General features: G+C 39.1%; 2 protein-coding genes across 4 annotated transcripts in view; one reads left to right on the forward strand and one right to left on the reverse strand.

Moving 5' to 3' along the window:
* Window positions 1-1,083: 1,083 nt before the first annotated feature.
* Window positions 1,084-3,912, reverse strand: mnx1 (motor neuron and pancreas homeobox 1). Its single transcript, XM_044176319.1, has 3 exons — window positions 3,299-3,912; window positions 2,363-2,523; window positions 1,084-1,950 (listed from the first exon to the last, which is right to left on the reverse strand). The coding sequence occupies exons 1-3, from the start codon at window positions 3,789-3,791 to the stop codon at window positions 1,663-1,665; spliced, it is 942 nt and encodes a 313-aa protein (XP_044032254.1). The 5' UTR covers window positions 3,792-3,912; the 3' UTR covers window positions 1,084-1,662.
* Window positions 3,913-9,539: 5,627 nt separating this feature from the next.
* The window catches only part of ube3c (ubiquitin protein ligase E3C), a 28,489-nt gene continuing 12,262 nt past the window's right edge, over window positions 9,540-25,766 (forward strand). The window contains exons 1-16 of one of the 3 annotated variants that reach the window (XM_044176855.1): window positions 9,540-9,558; window positions 10,345-10,455; window positions 10,644-10,697; window positions 10,975-11,049; window positions 12,160-12,306; window positions 12,431-12,546; window positions 12,675-12,832; window positions 13,714-13,867; window positions 14,699-14,919; window positions 15,079-15,230; window positions 16,092-16,279; window positions 19,279-19,365; window positions 19,525-19,682; window positions 20,067-20,293; window positions 23,068-23,172; window positions 23,649-23,736. In XM_044176855.1, coding sequence (XP_044032790.1) covers window positions 10,390-10,455; window positions 10,644-10,697; window positions 10,975-11,049; window positions 12,160-12,306; window positions 12,431-12,546; window positions 12,675-12,832; window positions 13,714-13,867; window positions 14,699-14,919; window positions 15,079-15,230; window positions 16,092-16,279; window positions 19,279-19,365; window positions 19,525-19,682; window positions 20,067-20,293; window positions 23,068-23,172; window positions 23,649-23,736 — 1,996 coding nt within the window. In that variant the 5' untranslated portion in view covers window positions 9,540-9,558; window positions 10,345-10,389. Of the gene's footprint in view, window positions 9,702-10,088; window positions 10,242-10,344; window positions 10,456-10,643; window positions 10,698-10,974; window positions 11,050-12,159; window positions 12,307-12,430; window positions 12,547-12,674; window positions 12,833-13,713; window positions 13,868-14,698; window positions 14,920-15,078; window positions 15,231-16,091; window positions 16,280-19,278; window positions 19,366-19,524; window positions 19,683-20,066; window positions 20,294-23,067; window positions 23,173-23,648; window positions 23,737-25,766 lie in introns of those variants that run through there. The other 2 variants (XM_044176854.1, XM_044176856.1) reach the window with 2 other exon arrangements.

A 25,766-nucleotide genomic window follows, 5' to 3' on the forward strand; every position in this document is an offset into this window, starting at 1 on the left:
AATAGGCTCACTGTGCAGTCCATACACTGGCCATTGTCTTCAGCCGTGAGCTGGAGAGTTTACCTGGTGTACTCTGGTTGGGCTTGACCCTCAGCTGAACTTTGCTTTAGCAGACAAATCAAACAGCTGAAGATAACCAACAGATCCCTCAGTAATCCTGCTACAAATCAGTCAACCCCTGCTATAGTTTAATGCTGATGACTGCGGGAACAATGACAAGTAAAACCATTTTGCAGACTGTGTTTTCTGTCAAGTTAACTGGTGCAAAGTGTAAACCCATGTGGTTGTTAAACTGGCCCTATAGCTCAGTCACATTGGTAAACTTTGCCCAATTTAATCAAAAGATATAAAAATGAATGACTAGGCTGAAAGAAGATCATATTGGATATCAACAAATTAGGTAATAACACCCTAAATAAATACATGTTTTGTGTAGGAAAGGAAAACTAGGCTGATGGGATGTTTGGTTTACATTTGAGGAAGTCCACTCTTATTTTTCCTCTAAAATACAGAGCCCATAATACAGTTTAAATATGTCATTGTTGCATTGTTTTGGTTTAAAATCAAATCAAATGAAGACTTTGCAAAAAAAAAACAAGAGTTTACAGTCTATATGCCTAGGCTTATACTTGGCGACAAAACATATGGGCTATGGGGCTAATAACAAATTGGTAGAGTATTATTTAAATCGACTTTCATTCATTAAAAAAACAACAATTAAAATATTTTATGAGTTGTTCTTTAGACTAAATGAGTTTAAAAATGATTTCATCCCTGAAAATAGTGCCTGAGTAGCCAAGTTGTCGCTCAACAAGCCGTTTAAAAGGTTTATTAATGCGAGCCCATTGCTAGTGTGGTGTGAAATGTTTCCTCCGTCTGACTGCCTACTCGCTGTTTGCTCTCACTGCACGTTTGCACAGATCCGACAGCGCTATTAACAGTAATTCCCATGACCCGACCTGTCAGAGCAAGGAGAAAAACACAAGCCTCTGTCCGCATCCGAGCTGAAACGCTGCAAGTAAAGTCGTAAATCAAGGGACTATATTTTTTAAAAACCACAAGACTTGCGCCAGAATACCAACGGAGTTTTATATAAAAACATTTTATTTCACATTGTTTGCACCAAGGGAGATAACTTAGCATGCACTGGTATGACCGTTTTATAAATACAGTATAGAAAAATAAACATAACTTTTCCCCCCAGCGTGATATGGCACACTGCGGAAGTATAACACCACAAAGAACAAAAATAAGGCCAAAATAAGACAAATGATAGCGGACTATTTACTGTGGGCTATAGGATATTATTGTAAGATTATTGCTGACAAACTAACCATCACAGCAGGGAAAGATTGCAAAGTCCTGAGCCAGTTTACAGCGTTTGCATATAAACCATGCAATATGTCACAGTTTACCTATCGCCGAGTGCTGAATGATTCTCCTATGTGTATTATAAAACTTAAATCTCCTGCTTTATTGCTTGTTTATGACACCAAGATCATCTATTCTTGACCTAAATTTTATTATTTTCATGACCAAAAAAAAAGCTGATTAATTCCATGGAGGTGATTAGAGGTTGGATTACATGCAACTGCATTTTTATAGCGAAAATCCACTACAGTCATTATAAATGGAGATCGCCACCTTCGCCCTTCTTCAGCTTCAAGGCTGTGGGCTGTGGTCACTGGTGTGATTCCTCTCGTCGTCTGAGGAGCAGTCTGACGAGTTGTACAGGAAATTGTCACCTTCATCGTCGTCACTGTCTCTAAAGTCTCTTATTCTGCCATTTTTTGAGTCTGTCTTGCTGTTATAGTCCGACTGTTCGAGTCCGTCAGATTTCTCCTGGCCGCTCTTGCTGCCTTTCTGCTTCTCGGCCTCCTGGGCGGCCTGCTCTTTGGCCTTCTTACTTCTCTTCCACTTCATGCGTCTATTCTGGAACCAGATTTTAACCTGAAGAAAGGAAAATAATTGAGTTTAATTGGTTTAAACGTATAAAGGAGGAGGCTACCTGTGCGTAACTATGCGTAAAGATTGCGTAAAGGTTACCAGTCTAGCTGACATTGACCTCTGCGGTGTTACAATTATGAAAACATGTCTAAAAAGTTATTTAATATACTATAGATTTTTTTTAAATCCCTTTAATCAAATGAAAACAAAATATCAATGGGATAATTGCCATGTGCCCATGCAAGTTGGAACCACTGAAGTGATAGGAAAACTAGCCTCCCTTAATGTCTAAAACAGTGAGGATGCATCAAAATGAATGAGATTTCATCATAATTATTTTCAGATAATGAAACCAAAAACATTTTTGAAAACTAAAATGGTCAAATCAGTCATCGCTGTAAGATGCCTACATTACCTGAGTTTCTGTCAGCATGAGGGACGTAGCCACTTCAAAGCGCTTCGGTCGTGACAGGTACTTATTCAGTTTGAACTGATGCTCCAGCTCCAGCAGCTGCTGACTTGTGAATGCAGTTCTTGGTCTTCTGCACTTGCCAAGCAAGTTGGACTGCGCCTGAGCTGCAAGAATAAAAAGCATCAATTCCATACACCTTTTTAAAAATAGAAGACATTTTTTCAATAAATCCTGGGATAAAGTAGCATATATCTAAATTAAGAGATTAGGCCTAATGTCAAAAACCAACAGCCTGCTTATGACTGATAATAAAATAATCAAAAACTTTAACGTTGTAAGGGAATTCGCATCCCTCTGTTGTTATGGTGCAATAAAATCAAATTTTCTACATCCCTGTGCTCCCTGTTTAAGCAACAAGCTCGTTCACATATGAATATTTCCACAGAGAAGCTATTTGCCACTCCATTTTGAACAAATCTGTTAAAACGAGCAGAAACAAAAAGGCAGTATCTGGAGAGCAAATAGCATGTCGACTGTGGGTTTCACACTCCTCCGCTACTTTCCCACTGTCCATTATCTGTCCATTTTAGTTCCTCTTAGAAAAACCATCACTCTATGACAGTCTCTTCATTCAGACGATCATAATATCTGAGGGAAATAGTGCGCCAGTCTCAAAAACGGACTTATTTTAAAGTAAAATAAGAATTTCATGCCTTTCTATATCCAAGTCTTTAGCACAGTAACAGAAGCAGCAACATGAAGGCCTACATTATTTTTAGGGATATGTATTAATAATATTTATTAGCAAAATTATAACACCGAAATCAGACTTTTTGGGGACCATCAAACATGCCATACACAGCCAAAAGGCTATATAATAATTTTAGATGTATTTGGAATAAAAAGGGCAGAACATTCTCCAATGAAACAGCTACTTACAATTAAAGTCAGACATTTTTGGCAGCATCATTCCGGCTGTGGAGACCCGGAGCCAGTGGTCCAGCTGGAAGGTGCTGGCTGTCAGTTTGATGGGATCACTGGCGTGGTGATGATGGGAGCCGTGTGGGTAGGAGTAGGACAGGGCAGGGTGTTGGCCTGTGAGGGCAGCTGCGGAGTAGGTGTACATGGGATGGCCGTAGAGAGCCTGTGCGGGGATCCCTGCGGTACTCTGCGGATGTAATCCAACCATGCTGTGCGGACTGTTGAGGAAACCCGGTTTGGGAATCAACCCGCAGGTGGAAATCCTCGGCGGAGACGGCGTCTCGGTGCGCAAAGACTCGGCGCTGGTGGTCATCTCCGGGGCAGACACACTTACAGACGACGGGATGGAGGAGGAGGACAGGGAAGTCACAAGCGCAAGCGGAGAGGTCTGCGCCTTGGGTGTATCGACTGCTAAAAGCGCGTCTATGCGGAAGTTTTTGGATTTCTCCATTGGGCCCCCCGGTGCGCGTCCTTGTAGCCTCTGCTGCCGTAAACGAAGGAGAAGTCACTGCCGTTTTCCCACCTCTCAAAAGTTATGATGTGGTCCGGAGTGTGAGAGAGGAGCTCCGTGTGACACTTAATCCCTTTCAGATGAAGGCGATTGGTGCAGCCGTCTGGCAGGGGGCTGTTCCAAGCGTCACAGACCCAACAACGCCTCTCTGCTCTAAACACTAAAGCACGGTGTTGGCTGCGTTATTGCTTTCATAAAATATTGCTATTACAGAAAAATGACGCAAACGTTTGAAATAAAACTTAAGTTTTTGATCAATTATAACCGGATGTTATTTTTGTCCATATATAATTCATTAACAGTGGGTTTATGGAGCAAACGTTTCCAAGGTAACAAAATGAAGACTTTATTCGTTTTATGATTACAGGTGTAAAGTGTGCTCCTCCTGCTGTACATTTTTGGGGATTGGCTTATACATCACCAGTTTGACCAAGGTCACAGGAGCAGGTAACATATTATCAAACATCGGCAGCCACACACTCCAGAATACCCATCATATAAAAACATTTAATAATAAATTAATAAATCGGTTTTACAATCTTATTTTATCTTGATATGTAAAAAATGCACTGGGTCGAGATACTTTCCCTTAATTGTTTATACTGTAAAACCAGAATTTCCTTGAAATAAAACAAGAGGGATGATCTATCTTGGAGCTGCATGCCTCATGGATCATCTGAGGATAGGAGCTGGTTCAACTTTAACCTGGAAATTAAAAAAAACAACATGTTATTAATAACAAATAGGAAATAGTCGAGGACAGTTAAGACCAAACCATGTTGGATGAGTGTTCATCCACTAATGTAAAACCGAAGATAATGTGAAAGGTTATCAGGCTCATCTTCACTTACTGAATTTGATAGCAAATTCAAAAAATATAGAGTCCGTGTTTTTTAAAGAAAGCATGAGCAAAAGTGAACATCTTGAGCCGAAGCACCCTGTGAGGCCAACAGGGAAATTTAAGTAAAAGTCCTCCTTCTGTCGCTCTCCAAACCTGAAGGCGACAGACGCACACTGGTCTGTTATAATGGACCTGTTTAACCAAATTGATAAGGTTAGAAGCTCGGTGCTTCTAGCATGATGTTATCAGCAAACCCGGTTTTGTTTTGAGACTTTTGTTTACAGATTTTCAAATATTAAAAAACGACTTTTCTCTAAAAACTTTGAAGTTATGTCAAACTAAAAATATTGTTGGTATTTTTCTTATTAAATTAAAAAAAATATATCACTAGGGGCAAGCAACTGGATTTTTCACTTCCCAGAAAAGCTATGAGTAGCTGTCAAATTCAGGCACAATCCCTGCGCCACCAGCAGCAAAACCTTTTGTAATTGAAAGCCCGAAAGTGTGATGAGGAGAGAGATGTAGCTAATAGGGCCTGTGGCTGCGGGTGACTTCGGTCTAATAAGCCACTTAAAGTTAATGGAAGAGGAGGTCAAAATGAGAATTATTGACACCCAGTTGCCCTTAACCTGTCTACCAATAAAGCTGATTAGTTTTTGTCAATTCATCAGCTAACCGCTCGCCTGGGACGTTTATTTGCTCGGGGGAAATCAACAAGTCACCGGGTGGTTTTCAAGTAAAGGATCGCCATTTAATTGTGGACCTTGATGATCATGACCAATTACAGAATGATAACGGGGAGATTGATGTTGGTGGGATGTGGACCTGCATGGAAACGTGGAAAAAACTAGGACGAGAGGAGGGAGACAGAGAGAGTCAATTCACTGATATGCTTTTGACAACTTATTTTTGTGGGGAAATGGTGCAAATACTGATGAGACATAATCCCTAAATTGTTAGATGCAGAAGTCTCCAATTCTTGCACTTTGACAAATTGTCCTAAATGTTCCTGAAATTAACTTATTTTTGTTCCTTTGTTAAAAAAACATAGGCTAAATGTACCTATTTCTGGTCATTTTTAATTTTTAACCTTTGCTCTCAATTATAATGATAAAAGACACACTGAGAGCCACGAGATAGGATGGGGGTGCTATTTAAAAATTATTATGATATTGTGAAGGGCTAAATAAACATCTTCACCTCTGGACATTTAAGGTAGCAGGAAAGCGGAAGTCTTGTTTTGCAGTTCTCATCAATTAAACGCCTTTTATCAGCCTTCTGCATGATAATTCAACAGATAGACTCTTGATCGCCACACACCCGAGCTGCGCCTTGTTCCCATCGGGTTTAATTTCATTAAGGGGCCCGCATGAATATTTCTATTAAAGCAGCGGTGAAATATGGAGCCGTTTAGTATTGGCTTTCACCGATCACCCAGATTTATCGCTTCTTTTCATCACATCTAGGGGAGAGAAAATTAATAAGGCACCAAAGATGGAACCCTAAAACCTTGGTGTTTCCTGAAAGCCGTTAATTTGCTCTGTAATTACTTTCACAATTAACGAAAATACAAATCAAAGTGACAAATCGGAATAGTTTATATATTAATTACCTTCGGTAAATGTGTTCATTATGAATAGGCAATTTAAAGGGACCTGCACTGTCTCTTTTAATACAATATATGCCTTCGGTTAAATTGGCACAAATGGCCGCTTCCATAAAAAATGTGTAAAACTGCTTTTAAAAACATTTATGGCTCATAATCATTTTTTCCTATCTGACATCCAGTGAGCTGCCTAATTTCTGTCAGAAAAAAACTTAATATCAATGTCAATATCAGTATGAGATAATTACAGCAGGGAGAAAGAAGCATCTGGATCTTAAACTCTTTATGAAATTCGATATTGCTGGTCAATATGTCTCAGACGTTATCAATACACTTTGAATGGAGCGTATATCTGGTCGCCTTCAACATGGTAAGCCTACAGTGTTGTGCCGTATATAGGCACAGTCAGATCTTATTGATGAAAGCATTTGCCTGTGCCTCGTGCTCATGCTTTTAAAGCCTTTATTCGTTCAGCCAATAAAAAGCCCGTTGATAGAAGTCATCAGTTTGTTGACAAAAAGTGTAGAGTGCACTAATAATAATAATAATAATAATAACAACAGTTATAATAGTATGTATCCTATAAATATCAAAAGCAAATTACTTTATGAGTATATGGCCTTTAATTCCTATGAAAATCAGCCAAAGTCCACTCCAACAATGAAAAAAAACAAGTACACCATGAGTAGGTAAATTAATAAATATGTATTAAAACACAAGTTTAATTTCTGAAATGGCTGGTTGACCTGACCGTTAAAGTCAACTTTTTTTAAAATCTGGATCTGGACTTTCACTATGAATGCAACTTGACAGGCATTATTGATAGGGCTTATTTTTGATTCTACAGAAGCTAATGCACCAAAGTGGAAGAAGACAGCACTGTTAAACACTTGTTAAACTTGTACACTCAATGCATTTACATTTTAAAAAAGACCACAAAGCTACAAGGTGCTGCTTTGACAAGTGTTCAGACTGGGGAGGTTTTTCCTCTTTGCTCATTACAACAGAAAGCATCATTTTTCTTATAATTTTCACTTTTTGTTGACTTTGAGAGGTATTGATTTATAGTGGTGCTGTTGTATTGGACAGTGTTGTTTTGATATGAAGATGAATATTTAGTTTGTCCCATTTAAATGCATAAGGGGTTGAAATTAAAAAAAAGAAATATTAGGCTTTATTGTAAGGCTATTATATTAGATTCCATTTTATTATAACTTAATAGTTTGTATATGCGTAAAAAGTGATAAAAAATAATAAAGCAAAGTCTCCCAGCTGAAATCTGATCGTTGAAGACTGACTTTTGCATGAGAGGACAGGCAGGTACAAACAGCAATACCAATAGAAACAGAAATACCTACTACTACTACTGTCAATAATCATCATCATACTTATCACTTATTGTCATCTTTATGTATAAAATGTTTATGTAATACTTTTCAGAACAAACGTACATGCTTCAAAATCAAGATAAGTAAAATAAAAAAGGTCAGTAAAACACAAAAGTCTGTAAAAAATATTCAATATAACATATTGATTTCAATATGCACAGAACATTATGTAGCAATAGGAAGAAATTGATAAATCCGATGAGGCAATAGGAATATGAAATTGATAAAGTTAAAAGTTAAGATAAAATTAAAAAGGCCTTAGTGACATTGAGTCAGAGTTGCTCAAGCAGATCCTTCCACTTTATCTGACACCTACAGCTGTGTGCAGGCTCATAAGGGCTCAAACGTTCAGAAAGATAATTAGCTAAAATCAATTCTAAAATGAAGGAACAACTAGTGAAGAGAAAGTTAAGCAAGGAAGTTACAGTTTGATAGCCCTACAGTTAAGCCTTACTGTAGCAATCCTATTACACATACTAGAGCTGTTCTAAATCTTAACGAGGGCATTAAAGTAAACATAACATTGGTAAAACAGTTATACAGAGGGTCTGACTTTTTCAGTTTCCTCTCCTGGACTGAAAGCCAAAACTGTATTGATCAGTATAGCACTGGCAGTAGATGTTATTCCCTCTAGTTATGGTAGACTGTCATTGGTCCAAGGAATGAGCCTTGAGGTACACCACATGTAATTAAGGACTATGAGGAGATGAACACACATTAGGGATTTTCTATTAATCGAATAAAATAACAGTCCAGTGCATTGCATGAATGCTAAAACTTATATGAACCACATAACATAAAACAAATTTGGTTTTTGCCCGATTCTGGCAGGCCATTGTAGTTTGGGCTGTATTTGACTGGTTTAGTTATCTGTATTTTAAAACGTAAATCTGCACTAATAATAAAGAAAATGTCCCCATTGTCCCCAATATTGCTACTATTCTGCGTACGCAACAGTTCGGATGAACAATGAAATGTGGTAGCCTAAATCGAAACTCTCATCCAGTGATTGGATTCAACTTTCTCGAGACATCTAGGGAATGTAAGTATGTTGAGATTTTTCTGAGCACTTTAAGGTTTTTTTGTCCATGTTGCCTATAGTTTAATAAGTAATTTAAAAATACATTTAAGTATTTAAATGTTGGCTGTTTCCGAGGACAAGAAAGAACTTTGAGTCTCAACTTTTCAGCTAACATGGATGATGAAGTCCTTGAAGAACTTTTTGGAAATTTGAACATCTACAGTTTCATGACAACCGGGCAAACTCCCTCTACTGCGTGATGCTGCATGTTTAAAAGCTTTAGCACAGCTACTAAATGGACCTTGCGGTGAAATGGTTTTATTTCCTTTTATTTAGCTTTTCCCTATGAAACAATTTCTTGTGTCAATAAAAGATACTGTGTCACCGGGGTAAAGAAGTGGGTACCTCCCATCAAAGATGTCGGATCACAGCCCAGAATAGAATTTTTCAGAAGGCTCACTAATAAACAGTCCATCCATTCATTTTCTCTGCATTTGCCTATAACCTTTCAACCCTCAAGGTGATGCATACAAGAAAGGTTTTAGCAGCAAAAGTGTATAATGTATTGTTGGAGAAAAATCACATGTATTATCTTATTAATACACCAACATGCATCTATGTGACTATGTGTCCAGTGCAAATAAAATGAATAAACCAATAGCTTAATGTGGTGTTCCTCTTTAATCTTTAAATGTACAATAGAATATAATAAATCTAAACACAAATGCATGCACACACCAGTCAAAGAAACTTTTCAATGGATCTAGTTGAGAGGCGGGTTTAAGCCGCTCGGATATTATTGGCACGAGTTTTGTCCAATCAGCTCCCTGACATCGCAGGAACCGGATACAGTTAAGTTTGCTGTTCCCTATGATGTGTTGTGTTGTGTTGGTTTCTAGAGAGAGAAGGAAAAGAAGAATTGACGTTTGGATTAACCTAAACAGCCTTCCCAGAATTATTGTGTCTGTTTCACTCGTTAATTCAAAAGTCAAAGGTAAACGATTCTAATTCTCAGATCAGTGTCCTGTAATATGAGCTATGTCAAAAAGGACATGCGGATAGGAAGACACCCCCGTAAAGTTAGCCTGACTGAGTGCTTAGCTGCTCTGCTAGCTAGCTGCCCTGCTAACGTCAACAAAATCATGTTACTCACAAATGTATGAATCAGTACTGCGACATGTCATCAATAAATGTTTTGTGATTTGGTGTCTCCATTGATGCTTGGAGTCAGATAACGTAAACGGCAACGTTTAGCACCTGACAGCTGCTGAGTCATTAGCTAGCTAACGTTAAGTTAACCGGCTAGCTAACTATTGTTGCAACCAAACTGAAGCTGTCAGCCGGATAATTAGCTGAAGTTAACCTTCTGTCTTTGTCCTTCAAAAGTTGTAAACATTGACGTTCATGACTGTTTGATTTGGTCATATAGATTACAAACAGCAAATGCAGGAGCTTGCTGTTTTGTTTGAATAATCGATTAGCCTAACTGTTAAGTTAATTGTTTATAAGTTGGAGCAAAGTCACGAGTCGTCAGGTAATTTAGTTTCACCTTGTTTCAATGTTTTCTCAGCCATTAGGTATTTGATTAGGACTTTGATTTCATTTTCGTTTCATTTTCGTTTCATTTTCTCTTTCAGAAATTAGTGGCAACCTCTGAATCAGTCAATGGGAAAAATCTAACAATGTTTAGCTTTGAGGGAGATTTCAAGACAAGACCCAAGGTATCACTTGGAGGAGCAAGTAAAAAGGTAAGTGTCATTTGTCTTTTTGCAGGGAAGATGGAGTGAAATGAATCAGTAACAAACCATTGACAACATGTCTACTGTTCTCAGGTAACAAATAGTCCAAATTCTCACATATCTGTGCTTAGCAAAACTCATAAAGCATGTTATTGTTTAAACTAGTTCTCTAAATGTTCTCTTACGTTGCTTTTCAGGAGGAGAAAGCATCTCTGCTGCACCGCACCCAAGAAGAAAGAAGAAAAAGAGAGGTAACTAAGCAGCTCATGAAAAGCAAGTCTTTAATGCCACTGCATGTGTCGGTCTTGTGTGTTTATTCGGAAAAAACCCTTGAAGATATTTCCTGTAAAGGCAAATTTCCACATTTAAAATCAAGCCTCACTACTTTGCACAACCAATTCGAGTAAAAATAAAGAGTAAATACTGAATATAAAGTTTTCATGATACAAAGGTATTGGCCTCATGTGTTTCAGTGCTCATTGATGCTGTAATTTCATCCCTTCTAAGCTGTGTTCTTTTATTACTTAGGATGAAAGGAAACGACTGAAGAATTCCATTATCATTCAGTCCTACATACGTGGCTACCAGGACTTGAAACGACAGGTAAGTCTGCAAGCACTGTTGAGTCAAACAACAACTTTTGAAATAGAGTAAAATTAGGAACAAAGAAAAACCCAAACTGAAGGTACTGGTTAGTGTAAGTAACATAAGGGGGTTGGCTGTTAAACACTGAGCCTAATTTAACAAAACATCTGTGAGATGTTTCCACTTAATAACTTTCACTGACATTGTGTGTCAGCACTCGTGCATGAAACTCTGTAACATGCAGGTGGCTTATGGATGGTGCTGCCTGTTTGATGGTTTTGTAGATATTGTATTTTTGGTGACTTAGCCTGCAGTTACAGTCAGTGGATTAGTGTATATAGCTTCAGATATCTGAATTGGGCCTCTGTTTGAATGCATATCAGTGATTTAGGCACAGGGTGTTCAAACATCAAATCAGGAAGTCTGATGATAAACAATTACTTCCTGTGTGGGTGATTGTTTTTGTTTTGCTGCCTGTAAATACAGTTTGTTCGACAGTAAGGATTTGCCAAAGGCGTGGGACTAGATAATTCATCAGTGGCCTAAAAAGTTGTTTGTGTTATTGTCTTTCACTTGGTGATAATCCAGTAATATTTTTTTGCTTCTCTGGTCTTTCAGAGGCCTAAACATTTCTCTTTTGTGCTTTTTTTTGATCAGCCACTTAGTTATGAGGAGCGGACGTGGTGAAGAGTGTTTGAGATATCTCTCAAAAAATTTAAATATTTGTGTTTTAAACGTGGAAGTGACAATTTGGTAAACAAAAAGATGAATTAATCTTTTACACTTAAGTGTTTCAAGTTGGTTCATTTATTAGTGCACCGATAGTTACCATAGACACACATTCAATGCTCATGACAGGACCCTAACCATAGCCTGTGTGTTGGCAAAGCAGATAAGTGACAACGCATCTTCACGACTGATTACTGTCTTGTCTTGACAGATATAAATGGGAGACAGACTTTATCATGTTTTATAATCACAGATAGAGCCTGTGCTTGTTTCTCCTTATTCGTAAAACATTTTGCTATATGGTAATAACACCTCTCAAGACATGGCATTATTATTATTTTTTTTTACCTGTACCTGTGATATGTGTGCAATATGTGACCTTTGAACTTTTTCTTCCAGTATGCAATCCAGAGGGCCAGGTTTGACGAGTCTGTCAGCCAGACGCTGGCAGGGGGAGCTCAGCATGTCTTGGATGGTCCTGGTCTCTGCCTCTTATCAAGACAACTCATATTTTTCTACAGACAAAGTGTGGATGCACATAGATTGGTGAGAACGTAATATATATTTGATGCACTTTAATTACAAGTATATTGATTGATTCACAGATGCTATTATAGCCTGAGGTCTAATATACATCTTACAAATTGTGTTTATTTGTTTGTTCATAAAGATATGGTTGTGCCAGAACCTGGTGAAACTCAACAGTCAGTTTGTGAAGCTGTTGGTGGGCCCACAGAGACAGACATGTATGTTTCAGATCAAGAGGATCTTAGGCTTCTGCTGCAGGTACAGTACTTAAAATTTTTTTTTTTCATATTTTTAGCTGCTTGTTGCATAAACACGTGGTAGGGTCATACTGAAGAAAGTTGCAGTTGTTGTCACCATCTGACTTGTCTCATTTTTCGTCTCCCCAGACTCCTACAGAACTGCAAGGATGACAGTTTAAATGTGGCGGTTCCCATGCGGATGCTAGAAATCTTTTCTTCAGAGAAAACCTATGTTCCTGTTATTCCAGATGCTAACTATGTAACTTCATTACTCGAGCAGATTTTGCACTATATGGTACAGAAAGGTATGTTCACAATGGGAGTCACTGGCTTATTGTGCATTTATTCATGTTTTGGATGAGGAAGCATTGATATTATATATCTGGTGTTACTTTGATAAATCAGCATTGACATTATTGCCTTGGCCATGATTGAGTATATGCATAACTTATTGTTGTTGAGTCTGCAGTCAGTTTTGTGGAGGATTCAGAAATTCATTATTGCAAACGTGTACCGTAGCACAGACACAAATAAACCTTTTAAGGCCCTAACTGTCAGACATTAAGAACTGTATAGAGATGGTGAATGTGTGTCAATATCGGTTGGTCTGAAGTGTTTGACTACTTTTATCTGAGCATGGGCAGTTCCTGCTCTGACTGGAACCTGAGTATATACAGTGCTGTGCACAGGTCAAGTACATCTTGTTTACATTTTCCCAGAAGTATGACTCATTTCAACAGCACTGTTTAAAGTGATTCATACTCGTCAACACAAAGCATCTTGTTTAATTTCTGGCACTGTATCAACTGCAGTCAGATGTCTTCTAGCCTAATTTACCAGGCAGACTGGCAAGCCCTATTTTTACAGCTAAAAATATTAAGCATAGGGGAGTACTGTTTTCAGTTAATGTTGCAGGTTATCTTTGCTTCTCCTTCTACATTCTCAGTATATATGAGACTTTAGCTGGTGCTGTTTTTAAGGGCAAGTTACATTTGGTGCATCACCGAGAAAAGCTCATGGCTGACCGTTTACTTTGTTTCATTCTTACACTAATTCCACACTTGTTACTGCAAATAGTAACATTTGCTGCTTCAATGTGTAGTTATTTTAGTGGATGTTTTATCAAGTCAACCGATGTCCTAACATCCCTTTTGAATCTCAGTTTCTCTTTGTGTCTTCTCCTCAGGATACTACAAGTCGCTGTATATTCTCGTGAATCACAGGCTCCCTTCCAGTCTGGAGTACAGCGATGCTCCCTCTGTCCCTCTAGCAAGCACACTGTTGGAGCACATCCTCAAACCTCTGCACTTTACCTACTCCTCCTGCACAACAGGCGCAAGGTACAGCTCAAGACTGAAGTAACTATTTGATCAGGGCCTTTACACAGATAGTGGCAGTATGAAAAATTCTACTCCAAAATTTACCCGCCAAGTCTAATTTTAACAGTCAAAATAGTTATTTGTTGTGTGACCTTCCTCTGGAGACCGCCGAAAAGCAAATTTCCCCTATTGACAATTAAGTATCACAAATAAGTCTGCATAATAGGATGATAAAGATTGACTGATACACTTGTTAGTGATGTCTGCAGACCTCCCAAATTGTTGCTTTTTGAGTACAGAGAGAAGACAACTGCATGATAGCAGGAAAGGAAAGTTCTGAATTCTTTAAAAATCATCCATTAAACTGATCAGACAAACTACAGCAGTTTTTGTCCCCTCTAGTCAGTGGTGAAGCAGTAATTGCTTCAGAGACCAATTTACAACAAGCCATAAAAGCCCCCCAGACTCGCTCGCTCGCCAGAGTGCAGAATATCAGGCTGTTTGCCCTCAGTTTCAGACATTCTTAATAACAAACGACAGGGAACTTCTTTTCTTCTTTGAAGAAAAGCAAGGCGGGAGTGAGAGAAACTTGTGTACACACTGACTCTAACAGCTAATTATCTGACTTGGCCCACCAGATGTGTGTGACTGAGCCACACAAAGCAGCTCTGTTTGGAGACATAATATTGAAGCACTCACGCAGCAGAAAGAGCAGGGTGATGTTAGAACACCCCACCCTCTTGGCTCATTTTTGTATGAACATACAGTATTTTGATTTTATTTACATATCATGTTACCCTTTTCATGCAGTGCCTTAACTTGTCTAATGTCTGTTTGTCTGTCGTCTTACAGGCAGTTTGTATTTGCAGCCTTTACTGAGGAGTTTATCTCTGCACCATTCACCGAGCAAATCTTTCACTTCTTTATCCCGGCACTGTCGGACATCCGTCTCTCATTCCCATTTGAGGCCTTCCTGAGCTCCCTCCAGGCCACCATCGGCTCCTCCTCAGCAGCACAGAGCCAGGCACCATGGGTGTTTTACTTTGTCCTCTCTGCAGGGGAGAACTGCTTAGGTGGGTGGTACAGTTTAGAGGTGTGCAGACAGGCCATTGTTTGTACTGCACACTCTATATACTGTATATGCCTCATTTGAAGTATAAACTCTCAAACTGATTTATAGTGATGAAGATATGATGGTGTGCACAGTAATGGTGATGGGTGTGTGTTGGCAGGCTCACTATCAGAGGAGGGTCTCCTGCTGTACCTCCGGGCTCTGCAGACGCTGCTGCCGCTGCTGCCAGTGTCGGACAGCAGCAGCAGGCCTGAAGTTAGCAGCGACTCGGAGGACGACGATGACACTGGCATCCATCCAACTCCCATGCAGGTACGATACATACACACAGGCGTATATGTCTGTGTGACATATACGTACACACAAAATGGTAATGGGATTATACCAAGATTAGAGCAATATTAGTTTTGTCAGGTGTCATCACAGGAGGAGCGCATATTAAACCAATTTTCAGTACTATTTCTGTCCTCAAAAGCCAGACAAGACTAGCTAATATTTGTTCTTATTTGTCATAACTACTGCACCGGAGTAACTTGGCATGTATAACCTATGGCAACATAAACATTTGTCAGGTGTACGGCATGTCATGTTCATGCTAGTTTTGTTATATAGGTATGACAGTTGTGCCACTCCTATGCACACATATTTGAGTACTGTTTCCATTGTGGGTAAATATAACAAAGTGTTAAGGTAATTATCATTAAAGCAGAACTTAAACAACCCAAAGAATATAGTCTATATGTGTTATACTAAATAAAAACAATTGGCAATGGAGATAGAACAGTGGTAGCCTAAACGTGATATAGATATAAGGACAATACAAAGTAATTCTGGTCTGAGGCCACATTCTGAAGTAAATTAAATAAAAAAATATGTCAGTCTTCAGTTGTGCCTGCAACATAGTGCCACATTGACCTTGTGCTTTTTCATCTTGCCTTATTAAATATGGCAACATTGCATATCCCAAATACATAACTACATGTAATCTCACTGATCTTTACCTGGTTGGGCATCCTGATGGCCTAAGGGTTTAAGATGCTGACTGTCCCGGTTCAAGTTAGGCTGTGGACCTTTATTGCATATCATCCCCCATCTTGCTCCTATCATTTCCCCATGGCAAATTACTCTTGTTTTTTCACTCTTTCAACCCACATGTGTTTCCTTCTCTATCAGGATGACAGCAGAATCTCTGTGCAGTTGATCACAGACGAGTGTGTCCACAAGCTGGACACTAAGCATCAGACTAACGCCCTGCTGAACCTGGTGTGGAGGGATTCAGCCAGCGAGGAGGTTTTCACTATGATGGCATCTATCTGTCACATACTCATGGTCCAGCATCGCCTCATGGTGCCAAAAGTCAGGTACAAATACACAAACCTGATGAGGCTTGTTTATTTACTAAGACCCTGAAAGGCTTTTCATTATTGCTTCATCATGCAAATGACAAGAAAATTTTATAATGTATATTCATCAAAAATAGCAGAGATTGTAGGTATCCTTCCCTTATTTCTAAAACAATACTCTTGGTATTTTAAATATATTAACTGTAACCAAGGCACACTTCACAGTGAAGCAGGTGTTTTTGGATCAAAATGTAACACGAAAACAAATTTAAATCCTTTTTCATTTTTATTTGATATCATAACATTTTACGTGTCTTGTCGAGTTCAGCCTTGCTTTCAGAGAGCCTGTTTACACACCTACATGATTGAGAGGAAAACTGTGTCTTTATGTGTTTCTGCGCTGTAAGCAGTAATGTAAATAACAGTCAAGTGAGGCAGGCAGTTATCAGTGGTCCGCACCCACTGGTATTTACAACCAGCAAAGGAAGCAGGGATGTCAGGGAAGCTGTCAGTTCTGGATGAGGTTAATTACCCCTTCTCAGGTTGATTAAATTAGGGCCAGGATGTCAGAGGTGGGGGGGGGGATACATTGACTGACGGGAGGTGATCCAGACTGAGCTTCGTGGATGGTCAACCTGCTCTAGTTAATTATTAGTGGAGCTGGTTGCTGCCAGTTGTTTTAAATGTGTGGGTGGGGATGTTGATGTATAAAGATTCATATCACGTTTGCAACTATATCTCACTGTGTATCTGTTTTGTTACTAGCCCTAGCTTTCCCAAAACTGTGCATAAAATGATAAATTAGCTTCCTCCTGTAATAAAAAACTGGACACATTGTCAACTAATAATTTTACAATATTGCTTACAAATGGTTGAACAGAATTTAGAAGAATTTCGGTGTATATCCCCCATTCCCCTTAATTTTTTACGGCTTCCTCCTTCTCTTCGCTTTTACCATAAATCCTGCCCTTCGTCTTCCATCATTATTGGATATCTGTACAAAATAATTAGCTCACTGAGAAAGATTAATCACTGCAGGAGTGGACGGGATAGCTTTACAAGAGGCTAAGGGGAGCAAATTGCATCCCGGCCTTGATTTACTGCTCTTACAGCAAAAAAAAGAGAGGCCGGCTAGTCGTCCAGCCAGCCCGGCACACTGCCTTTTTAATAAATATGTAAAATGTGTCATGAAATGATTTTTTTCAAAGGGCAACCTAAAAGCTGTACAGTGATTTGGGACCAAAATTGATTTTTGATTGGCTTGCTAATTGTACTAAGCCCAGGTTTGCTCTAGCGGGTGTGGTGTAATTTCACTTTAATTGTTAAGCGTTGGATATTTGGTGTAATTCCACTTTGATAGTTTGGTTTCACCCAGTGTAGCACTCTGTTGCTAACGGGGCTTGCTCTGATGAAAGTGAGCTTTGGTCCTTTATTTACTTTTGAATGGTTGCTGTGATTTTTGTGTTGTCATGAGATAATGATGTTGATCGTGTTAATACAATAGTCTGCAAAACAAATTTTTATTTTAGTGGAAACTCGCTCGTTCCGTCTTAATGGTATCAAATCTGACCCGAGCACGGCTGTTATTTTTTCTGCTGAACAGAGATTCTTTCATTACCGCAAAATGAAATGATACGGGCATTATTCATCAAGCTGCTTTCACACACACACACACACACACACACACACACACACACACACACACACACACACACACACACACATATGCACATGCAACCCCTTTTGATGTCTTGACTTTGTTTATTAGTGGTTCATTCCATGATTGAAATGGGGGTTTGGGTTCTCTCAGGCTGTAAATCAGCGTGTCAGCTGGCATTTAGTGCTTTGTTTCCCATTTCAATCAAACACTTGCATCACTTGTTATGAGCCCACAGCACTACTCCTTGCTTCTCTCCTGAGCCTTGTAGTACCGACAGATGGTGTGTGCTCGGCACAAACCATTTTTCAAGCCGTATTGAGGCTTGTCTGACACTCTGCTCCTAATGCTCATTTCCATTTTGGGAGTTCTGAATGGGTTTTGGTAGATTGAATGGTGGAATGGGAATCTGAGCATCGACATTGAGATGAGAATATTCAGCAAATATAGGATTCCCTTTTTCTTGCTCTACTTTCTTTTCTCTTTTTGACTCTTTGCTCTTTTTCCTCCACTGACCTTTACTCCTCTCCTCTACTGAGAATACATGATGCTGCCCTATTAAAGGCAAGCATCCTTATAGGTGTCAGCACTGTCACTCTTAAACAAGGGCCTATTATATGCAGGGGCACTTTATTTTGCCTTTTAGCTTACTTAACACATTATTGTCACCTGTACTTACCCTCTGTGTGAAAAGCCATACAATTTAGGAGTATACACAAACACACACATACACAAAGAGCAGCTTCACACCTTGGTGCCACAGCCCGTTGAGTGCAGAGCGGCTATAGCAAGGTATGTGGGCCCTCCTCGGCATTATCATGTAATTCACTATGAGTGTGGAAGCATGCTGGAGCTGTGGGGTCACAGCGAGGACCAGGCTTCCCCTCCTCCTCTGTCCTCCATTGTCTTGCTCCCCTGGCCATTAAGTTAAATGGGGCTCCAGCAGGAAGCCATAGGGCTGTTTATGACCCGAGCTGGGTACCCTTGCCAGCAACTAGTTTACTAATGGAAGGTGCCTCGCCTAAATAAAGCTTAATGGCTCATTTAATCTCTTTTCAGCCCTCACAAGGTATAAAAGGGGAGAGAAAGGCCAAGAAAATTCTATGCGGGATATGTTGGTTAACAGTGTTATTTATTTTTTTCCCCCTTTTACTTGTGTCCTCTGGTTAACAGGGCAAAGTTAACAATCTCAATATAGCAGACAGATTGACGAAAAGTAATTTTACAGTTCTTCACACTGATTGTGTCATCTGATTGAAATAGCTCTCTAACTCATGTCATCTTATTGATGAGAGCCGTATACTTTATCAAAACAAATGTTTAAATTTAATGTGTCTCTTTGCTTTTTTGTTGTCTGCAGACTTCTGTACAGTTTAGCTTTCAATGCACGTTTCCTGAGGCATCTCTGGCACCTAATAACTTCCATGACAACAAAAATGATCACTGGGTGAGCTAATTCAATGCTAAATACTGGAAAATGTGTCTTTGTGCGTGTGTGTATATATGTGTATATATATATATATCTGCTTGTTTACAGTTATTTCTGTTTGTGTACATACAGTAAATGCCTCATACTTAGTCCCTTGCTTTCTGTCTGCCCTCTCAGCTCCATGGTGCCGCTGCTGCAGCTCATCTCGCGAGGGTCTCCCATGTCGTTTGAGGACTCCAACCGCATCATTCCCCTCTTCTATCTCTTTAGCTCTCTCTTCAGCCACTCGCTTATCTCCGTGCATGACAGCGAGTTTTTCGGTCACGAAATGGAAGGTAGTAAACTTTTTTTTATCTGTTTAACTGGCTCTTTAAAAAAATTCATTTAATGGTCCTTGTTTTGCAACCTCAAGCTTTTCACATTATGTTCCCTAATGGTAGGTATATCTACTTTCAGAGCTTTATTTTTTGATAAATTAATACATTGTTAGGGGATTTCTGAACATCATGTATGTCTGATTGGGACACATGTCCCACTGGAGCTGGTTATCTTGTGGACACACTCATCTGTCATCTCCCGTTTCCATCATTTGGTGGTCTGAGCAAAATAATATAATGTCATTGTCTGTTGTTTTCAGCAGTCACACACAGTCTTGCCGCCATGTAAATGTGAAAATCAATATCTGTAAAAGACGATGAATCCATTCTCCCTCTCAACAGGTCAGACGCAGTCCTCCATGATGCCCTTCACGCTGTTAGAGCTGGTGACTCTGTCTCGCTGTCTGAGGGACGCGTGTCTGGGAATCATCAAGCTGGCCTACCCCGAGACCAAAACAGAGCACCGTGAGGAGTACATGGCTGCCTTCCGAAGTGTGGGTGTCAAGACAAACACTGAGGTTCAACTGCGCATCCAGGCCGAGCAGAAACGCTGGGTACAGCTCTTCAAGGTAAGACATATAAAGCCACCCGCATGTTACAGCTGAATGTGCATGCATTTTTTTTCATATGTCAAATAACTGATGTTTCATAATCACGTCTGGCATGCAACCGAATTTCTTTTTCTTCAATCCAATCTTGACATGGACATTAAGTAAAAATAATGGACCCTAAGGCATTGAACTTGAATGGGGAAATTCAAATTTGTCAGCATTCAATTGATATTAAGCAAATCTTAATTTTCTTTTGTCTATTGTCTAAAATTGTTGCAAATATGATGCCCAGAAATTGCTTATTTGATTTCTATTTGGAGAAATGTGTCAGTGCTGTCAGGACACTTGAAGCAGTGTCAAAAACGGCCGTGAATCAAAATTTTAAACTTGGTAGTCTATTGTCCTCTCGCTCTCTTTGCCATGTCTCACTCTTTCCCACTGTCTTTAAATACAGCTTGGGAAATAAAGTGGGAGGGGTCAGGAGATCGCACTGCTACTGTGTGTGTGCACATACAGCACATACGTACTGTATCAAGATTCAAATCCTGACCTCAAATTTGAAAATTGTATTAAATCTGCAAATGTGACACCTGTCATGCAGACCATACTGGATGTAATATCTTTTGACATTGTTATTCATTTGCATGTGTCTTAACCACATCTGTCGGCCAATATTGGTGTCAGATATGGATTTCATCCTAGTTTAGATATAACTAGTCATCCAAAGCAGTCACAATCTGTATGAGATGCAGTTGAAACCTAATGTGTTTTTTTTTTTCAGAAGCTGTGACTTTCAATCAGTACATACATGTTCGTCTCTGAACACACACTGAATATTTTTCATGATGTCTCATGATGATAATTCAAGATTTGTTTCAATCATTTTCCGTTGATACCTAAGAGCATAAACCATGATATGTGAAGCATTAACATTGGGGATAATTCTTGTGTAGCCTCTCTGTGCATTGAAGCATGGTGACCTAATGCTTGTCTGTATTAGTGGAAATCAAGCATGTATGCATGAGCAGGCAAAGACAAGGTGGAGCGCTGCCATAGAGGTCATCCATTGGTTATTTACCCAGAACAAATGAGGCCGAAAACAACATTGACTTCATTTTCCTCGGCTCTTTTTCTTATGCCACATCTCTTTCATTTCACCTCTTTCCATCCCTCCTTTCTCTATCAAGGAAAGGTAATTAAGCGACTTTGTTCTTGGCTGTTAAGTCTTTGACAGAAGGATTTAAAAGTGAACACTGGAGTTCTGTGAAAGGTGGCAAATACGCAAAGAGCACGTCGGGAATTTTCATAAAAGATCTGCTCAAAGGCCTCTTGTCAGCTAAAACGACCCATTAAAGAAGTGGGGAGCAGGGGAAATGCATTTTCCAAATTGAACGGTGGGATTTACAGTCGGTTTAACGCCACTGACCCCTAACACGCTAATGTTTGGTTCGTGTCATCAGCCGTCTCTCCGCATCTTTTATCACCTCCATTGTCGAGCTATCTATTTAATTGAAAGAAGTTAATTGAATGAAAATGATCAACTAAGCTTGTATTAATATTGCTAATGGAACTTTCTTCTTGGCCATGTTTGGAGAACGATGTCACGCTGGAGTTTGGGAAAGGCCCATTAAGGTTTGCACTTAACCTGATGGGCTAATTAAGGAATGCTTATTCATTCCCAGAGTCAGGGGGTAGGCCTGCTCCAAACCCATCGCCACACGCCTTTTACAGCATTTTGCACTTGCCATTATTGCGAACTCTGGTTGCCTCGCAGTGATTGGCTGAGATTGATTGTCACTCTATGAAAATGACGTGCTTTAGAAAAGAAAATTTCGATTTGAAATAATCTAGCTGGGGTATTATATGGAAATGGACTGACTGTAACTGTTATTGGCAGATGTAACAGCTCCTTTAACGAATCGTCGTGCAATGATATGCATGAGGTTATATAGTCGATGTCTGGCGGCAACTAGCCATAGCAACAGCAGAGCCTATTATTACGTCCAGTCGAAGGAGGCTGAAACCTAAAAGTTTGGCCAGCGATCGTGCTACAATAAGGTCTTCTGTCCCAATCCTGGACCTATGACCGAAATCCTTGTGGGAAAAATTTATATTCATCTTTAATGTGCGTAGATCTTGTTTATAACCTTTCTTTTTGTAGAGAATGCATTTTCAGTGATTATATCATACATCAAAAATTTACTTTAGCTAACTAAAGCACATGTAGGTGCGCAAGTGAATAGAAATTCAGACAAAAGAAAACTGACCACTTACAGTACAGTACAGTACAGATTGTCAGTGTAGCCTATGTCGATGGTCACCTTAAATGGCTCTGTGCATGTTACAAAGTCATAACATTACATCAAAGTGAAATATTGTAATTATGAACCTTCTGCAGGCCAATCGAGAGCCATGCTGGTACTTGCAGTACTGTGAACCAATGCTGCCGTGTCTTTCTTTTGCATTCTCTGTCCGATGGCTGATGTCAGCAGACCTCGCCAGTAATTAACAGGGCTGGACATTGAGGGACGGCACAGGTCGTTTTTCTTTTATACTCCCCATAAATGGTGCACTAATGGCTGAATTCTCAAATTGCTTTTTTTTTTCTCTAAGCGAAGGCACCTCATCCTGTTGAACAGCCTATACACAGAAAAACCTCTTCATCAGTGTTGTGTTCTCTACTCTGAAAAGTACTGAAATTTACATTTCTTTATCTTACAATGAAGTGGGTTTTGTAATTAGAGATGTTAATGTATGGATGAGCATGTCTGTGTGTTTGATCTACTTCCCAGGTCATCACTAACTTGGTGAAGATGGTGAAAGCTCGCGACATCAGACGACCCTTCTGTCCAGCAGGTCACTGGCTCTCTGCGGAGGTCAACATCCGAGCAGATAAGGTACTTGATTGGTCATCACAGCTGTTTAGATTTTGTATTTGTTCATTGTTGGATGTGATATTATGTCTGATTTTAGCCTTATGTGATATGAAATGCCTGTGAATAAAACACCTGATAATCTGGAGCGGAGGGAGGAGGTCTTTTCTGCAGGTTAGACATCCGCACACCATTTTGTATGCGTGCTTGATTAGCATTTAATAAAATAGTAATTATTTGCAATCTTTATAGCACCTTTTTATTTTTTAAGTTACAAAGTGATTCACAGAGATTAAAACGAGAACAGAACAATCTAGATACTTTAAAATAACCCCAAACAATATAAATAAACAAGCAAGAAAAATAAATAATACAGCAGTACAAGTAAGCACAGATCCTAAAGCTACAATTGTGGACAAGTGGAAAAGTTTATGAAAGTAAGTTTTTAGGGGTTATTTGAAAGAAGTCTCTTTTTCATTACCTGCCTCTTTTCTCTCCAGGTCACCCAGTTGTATGTCCCGTCTGCAAGACACGTGTGGAGAACGCGAAGGATGGGACGCATTGGGCCACTTCAGTCAACACTTGATGGTAGTGTAATCTATCTGTTAATTTTTTTTAATTTTTTTTTTTTTGTTAAAAAAAAACACTTTGATCCAAAAATTAGTATCTGAAAAAACTATATTAACTTATGAGAATGCAGGTCTTTGAGTAGCCCAATATTATTTGAAAAGAAATATTTTTGTGTTCAGTGTGCAAAAAATTAACACAAATCCTAATCCTTTTGGCATGTATTCTGCCCTTTAAAAAAAGTAGAGGGCAATTATCTACATCTTAGTCTATGAAATATTTGTGATCAGCTCGAACTCGACTGCAAGACTGTTATCCAAAATGCCGTACTGGTTCACAGCATAGAGCTACACCGTTGGCAATGAATGAAAATTTTGAATACAGTAATGCTTGTGTCAGCTTGATACATAGCCCAGGAAATCATCCTAATTGCTGCCCAAAGTCACCTTCTCTGTGTTTTCTTTTCATATTCTATGGAGCTGTGCATTGATATTATTTCCCATAAGAGGAGCTGGGAGTCATCTCCCTAGTTTCTACCTATAGTAGATGGAGGGAAGGAGTTAGGGTGCAAATTTAACTGTCCTTCGGTGTAGGACTAGAAAATGATTCTCCCTAAACAAGTGCTCATGTACTTTTTTAGCTTTAAATGCCTCATAATGTAAAGATTTCTTTCACAGCACTTCACAGGGACAGAGAAAAAACCCCTCAGAAAAGTCATTAAGCTTCCCCGATTTAACAAAGATATATTACCACATTTTCTCTTCATTGACTCAATTAGGCACTCAGAGGAAAATACACTGACGCAGGCAGGGTTTCATCTGGCTCACTTTGAGCCATCCCAGGTTTCTGTGAAGTATGGTGTGAAAACAAGCTGATAACAATGTGTGTATGATCTACCTAATCCCACTCAGAGGCTGTATGGGATAAATTCAATTAGTGTAAAAGTACCTGATGAACTCAGCCACATCTGGTCCATGTGTTTGTCTGGCCTTTTCTCATTTCCTTAAATGGACAGGCCTGTGGCTGATGAATGAGCAACGTATTGACCACTCCGAGGCCATATTTCTCCTCAAAGATGGAAACCTGATGGGAAAATGCAGATCAGATTGACTAATTGAGCAGAATAATTGAGCTGCGGTAGACGCAAAGCGAGGAGGGTGAAGAGCGGTTTAGCTATTGTGGCAATTTTTTTTGTGGGCTAAACAGTCTAAACCCTGAGTTTAATACAAAACAAACATCAGCTTAATGGATGAAGCCCGGCGGGTGGACGGGCAGCTCACAGTTGGGGTAATTAAAAGGGTGTAGGATGGAAATGTCTTTAATGGCTGGCCTGTAAACAGTGGACTAGGTCTTACTTACAGAGCTTAGCAGTGAGGAAGGTAATGGTACTGTTAGATGCAGAGGACACCTGATGTTGGGAAGTATTCCACCAGCTAAAGTTTCCCTGAGCAATCCCTGTCACATTCAGTACCGTCCACCTGTAGTTAACCCTTACCTTTGAACCCCTGTAGAGGAGAAGACAAAAGAATCTTCCTACAAAGCTAAAAATGTCACTTAATTATGATGAAAGACCAGTAGTAGTAGTAGAAAAACATTTAATTTTTATTTTAAATTAACATTTTTTTAGAACTATTATAAGATAGGAATGTCTACATTTTGTGTGTTTTGGAAGAATAATTACCACAATCAAAATATTTATTAGATTATATTATTTTTAGATCATTCGATTATTAGACAAAGATTCTGTGTGCTGATTTTGATAAGTTTGAGATGCTTGCAGCTTTACTTTTTACAGTTGTGCAGACAGTTTGATTTTTACTCCACTTGAATTCACAGTAAAAAAAAAAAAAAGATCATCTGCAAGTCTTTTAGGATCTCCATGAGGACCAAATGTTTTGCCCTAGAGAAAGTAAATTACGTATTGTAGAATACATTATGATCGTTTTTATAATTTGTGCAATAATAAATCCTCAGATAATTGTTAAAAGATAACATAAAACATGAAAGTTATATTTAAGTTTGATATCTAGCAAAAAAAACCTTATCATTTT

The sequence above is a fragment of the Siniperca chuatsi genome, linkage group LG19, assembly GCF_020085105.1.
Source record: "Siniperca chuatsi isolate FFG_IHB_CAS linkage group LG19, ASM2008510v1, whole genome shotgun sequence".
Lineage (NCBI taxonomy): Eukaryota > Metazoa > Chordata > Actinopteri > Centrarchiformes > Sinipercidae > Siniperca > Siniperca chuatsi.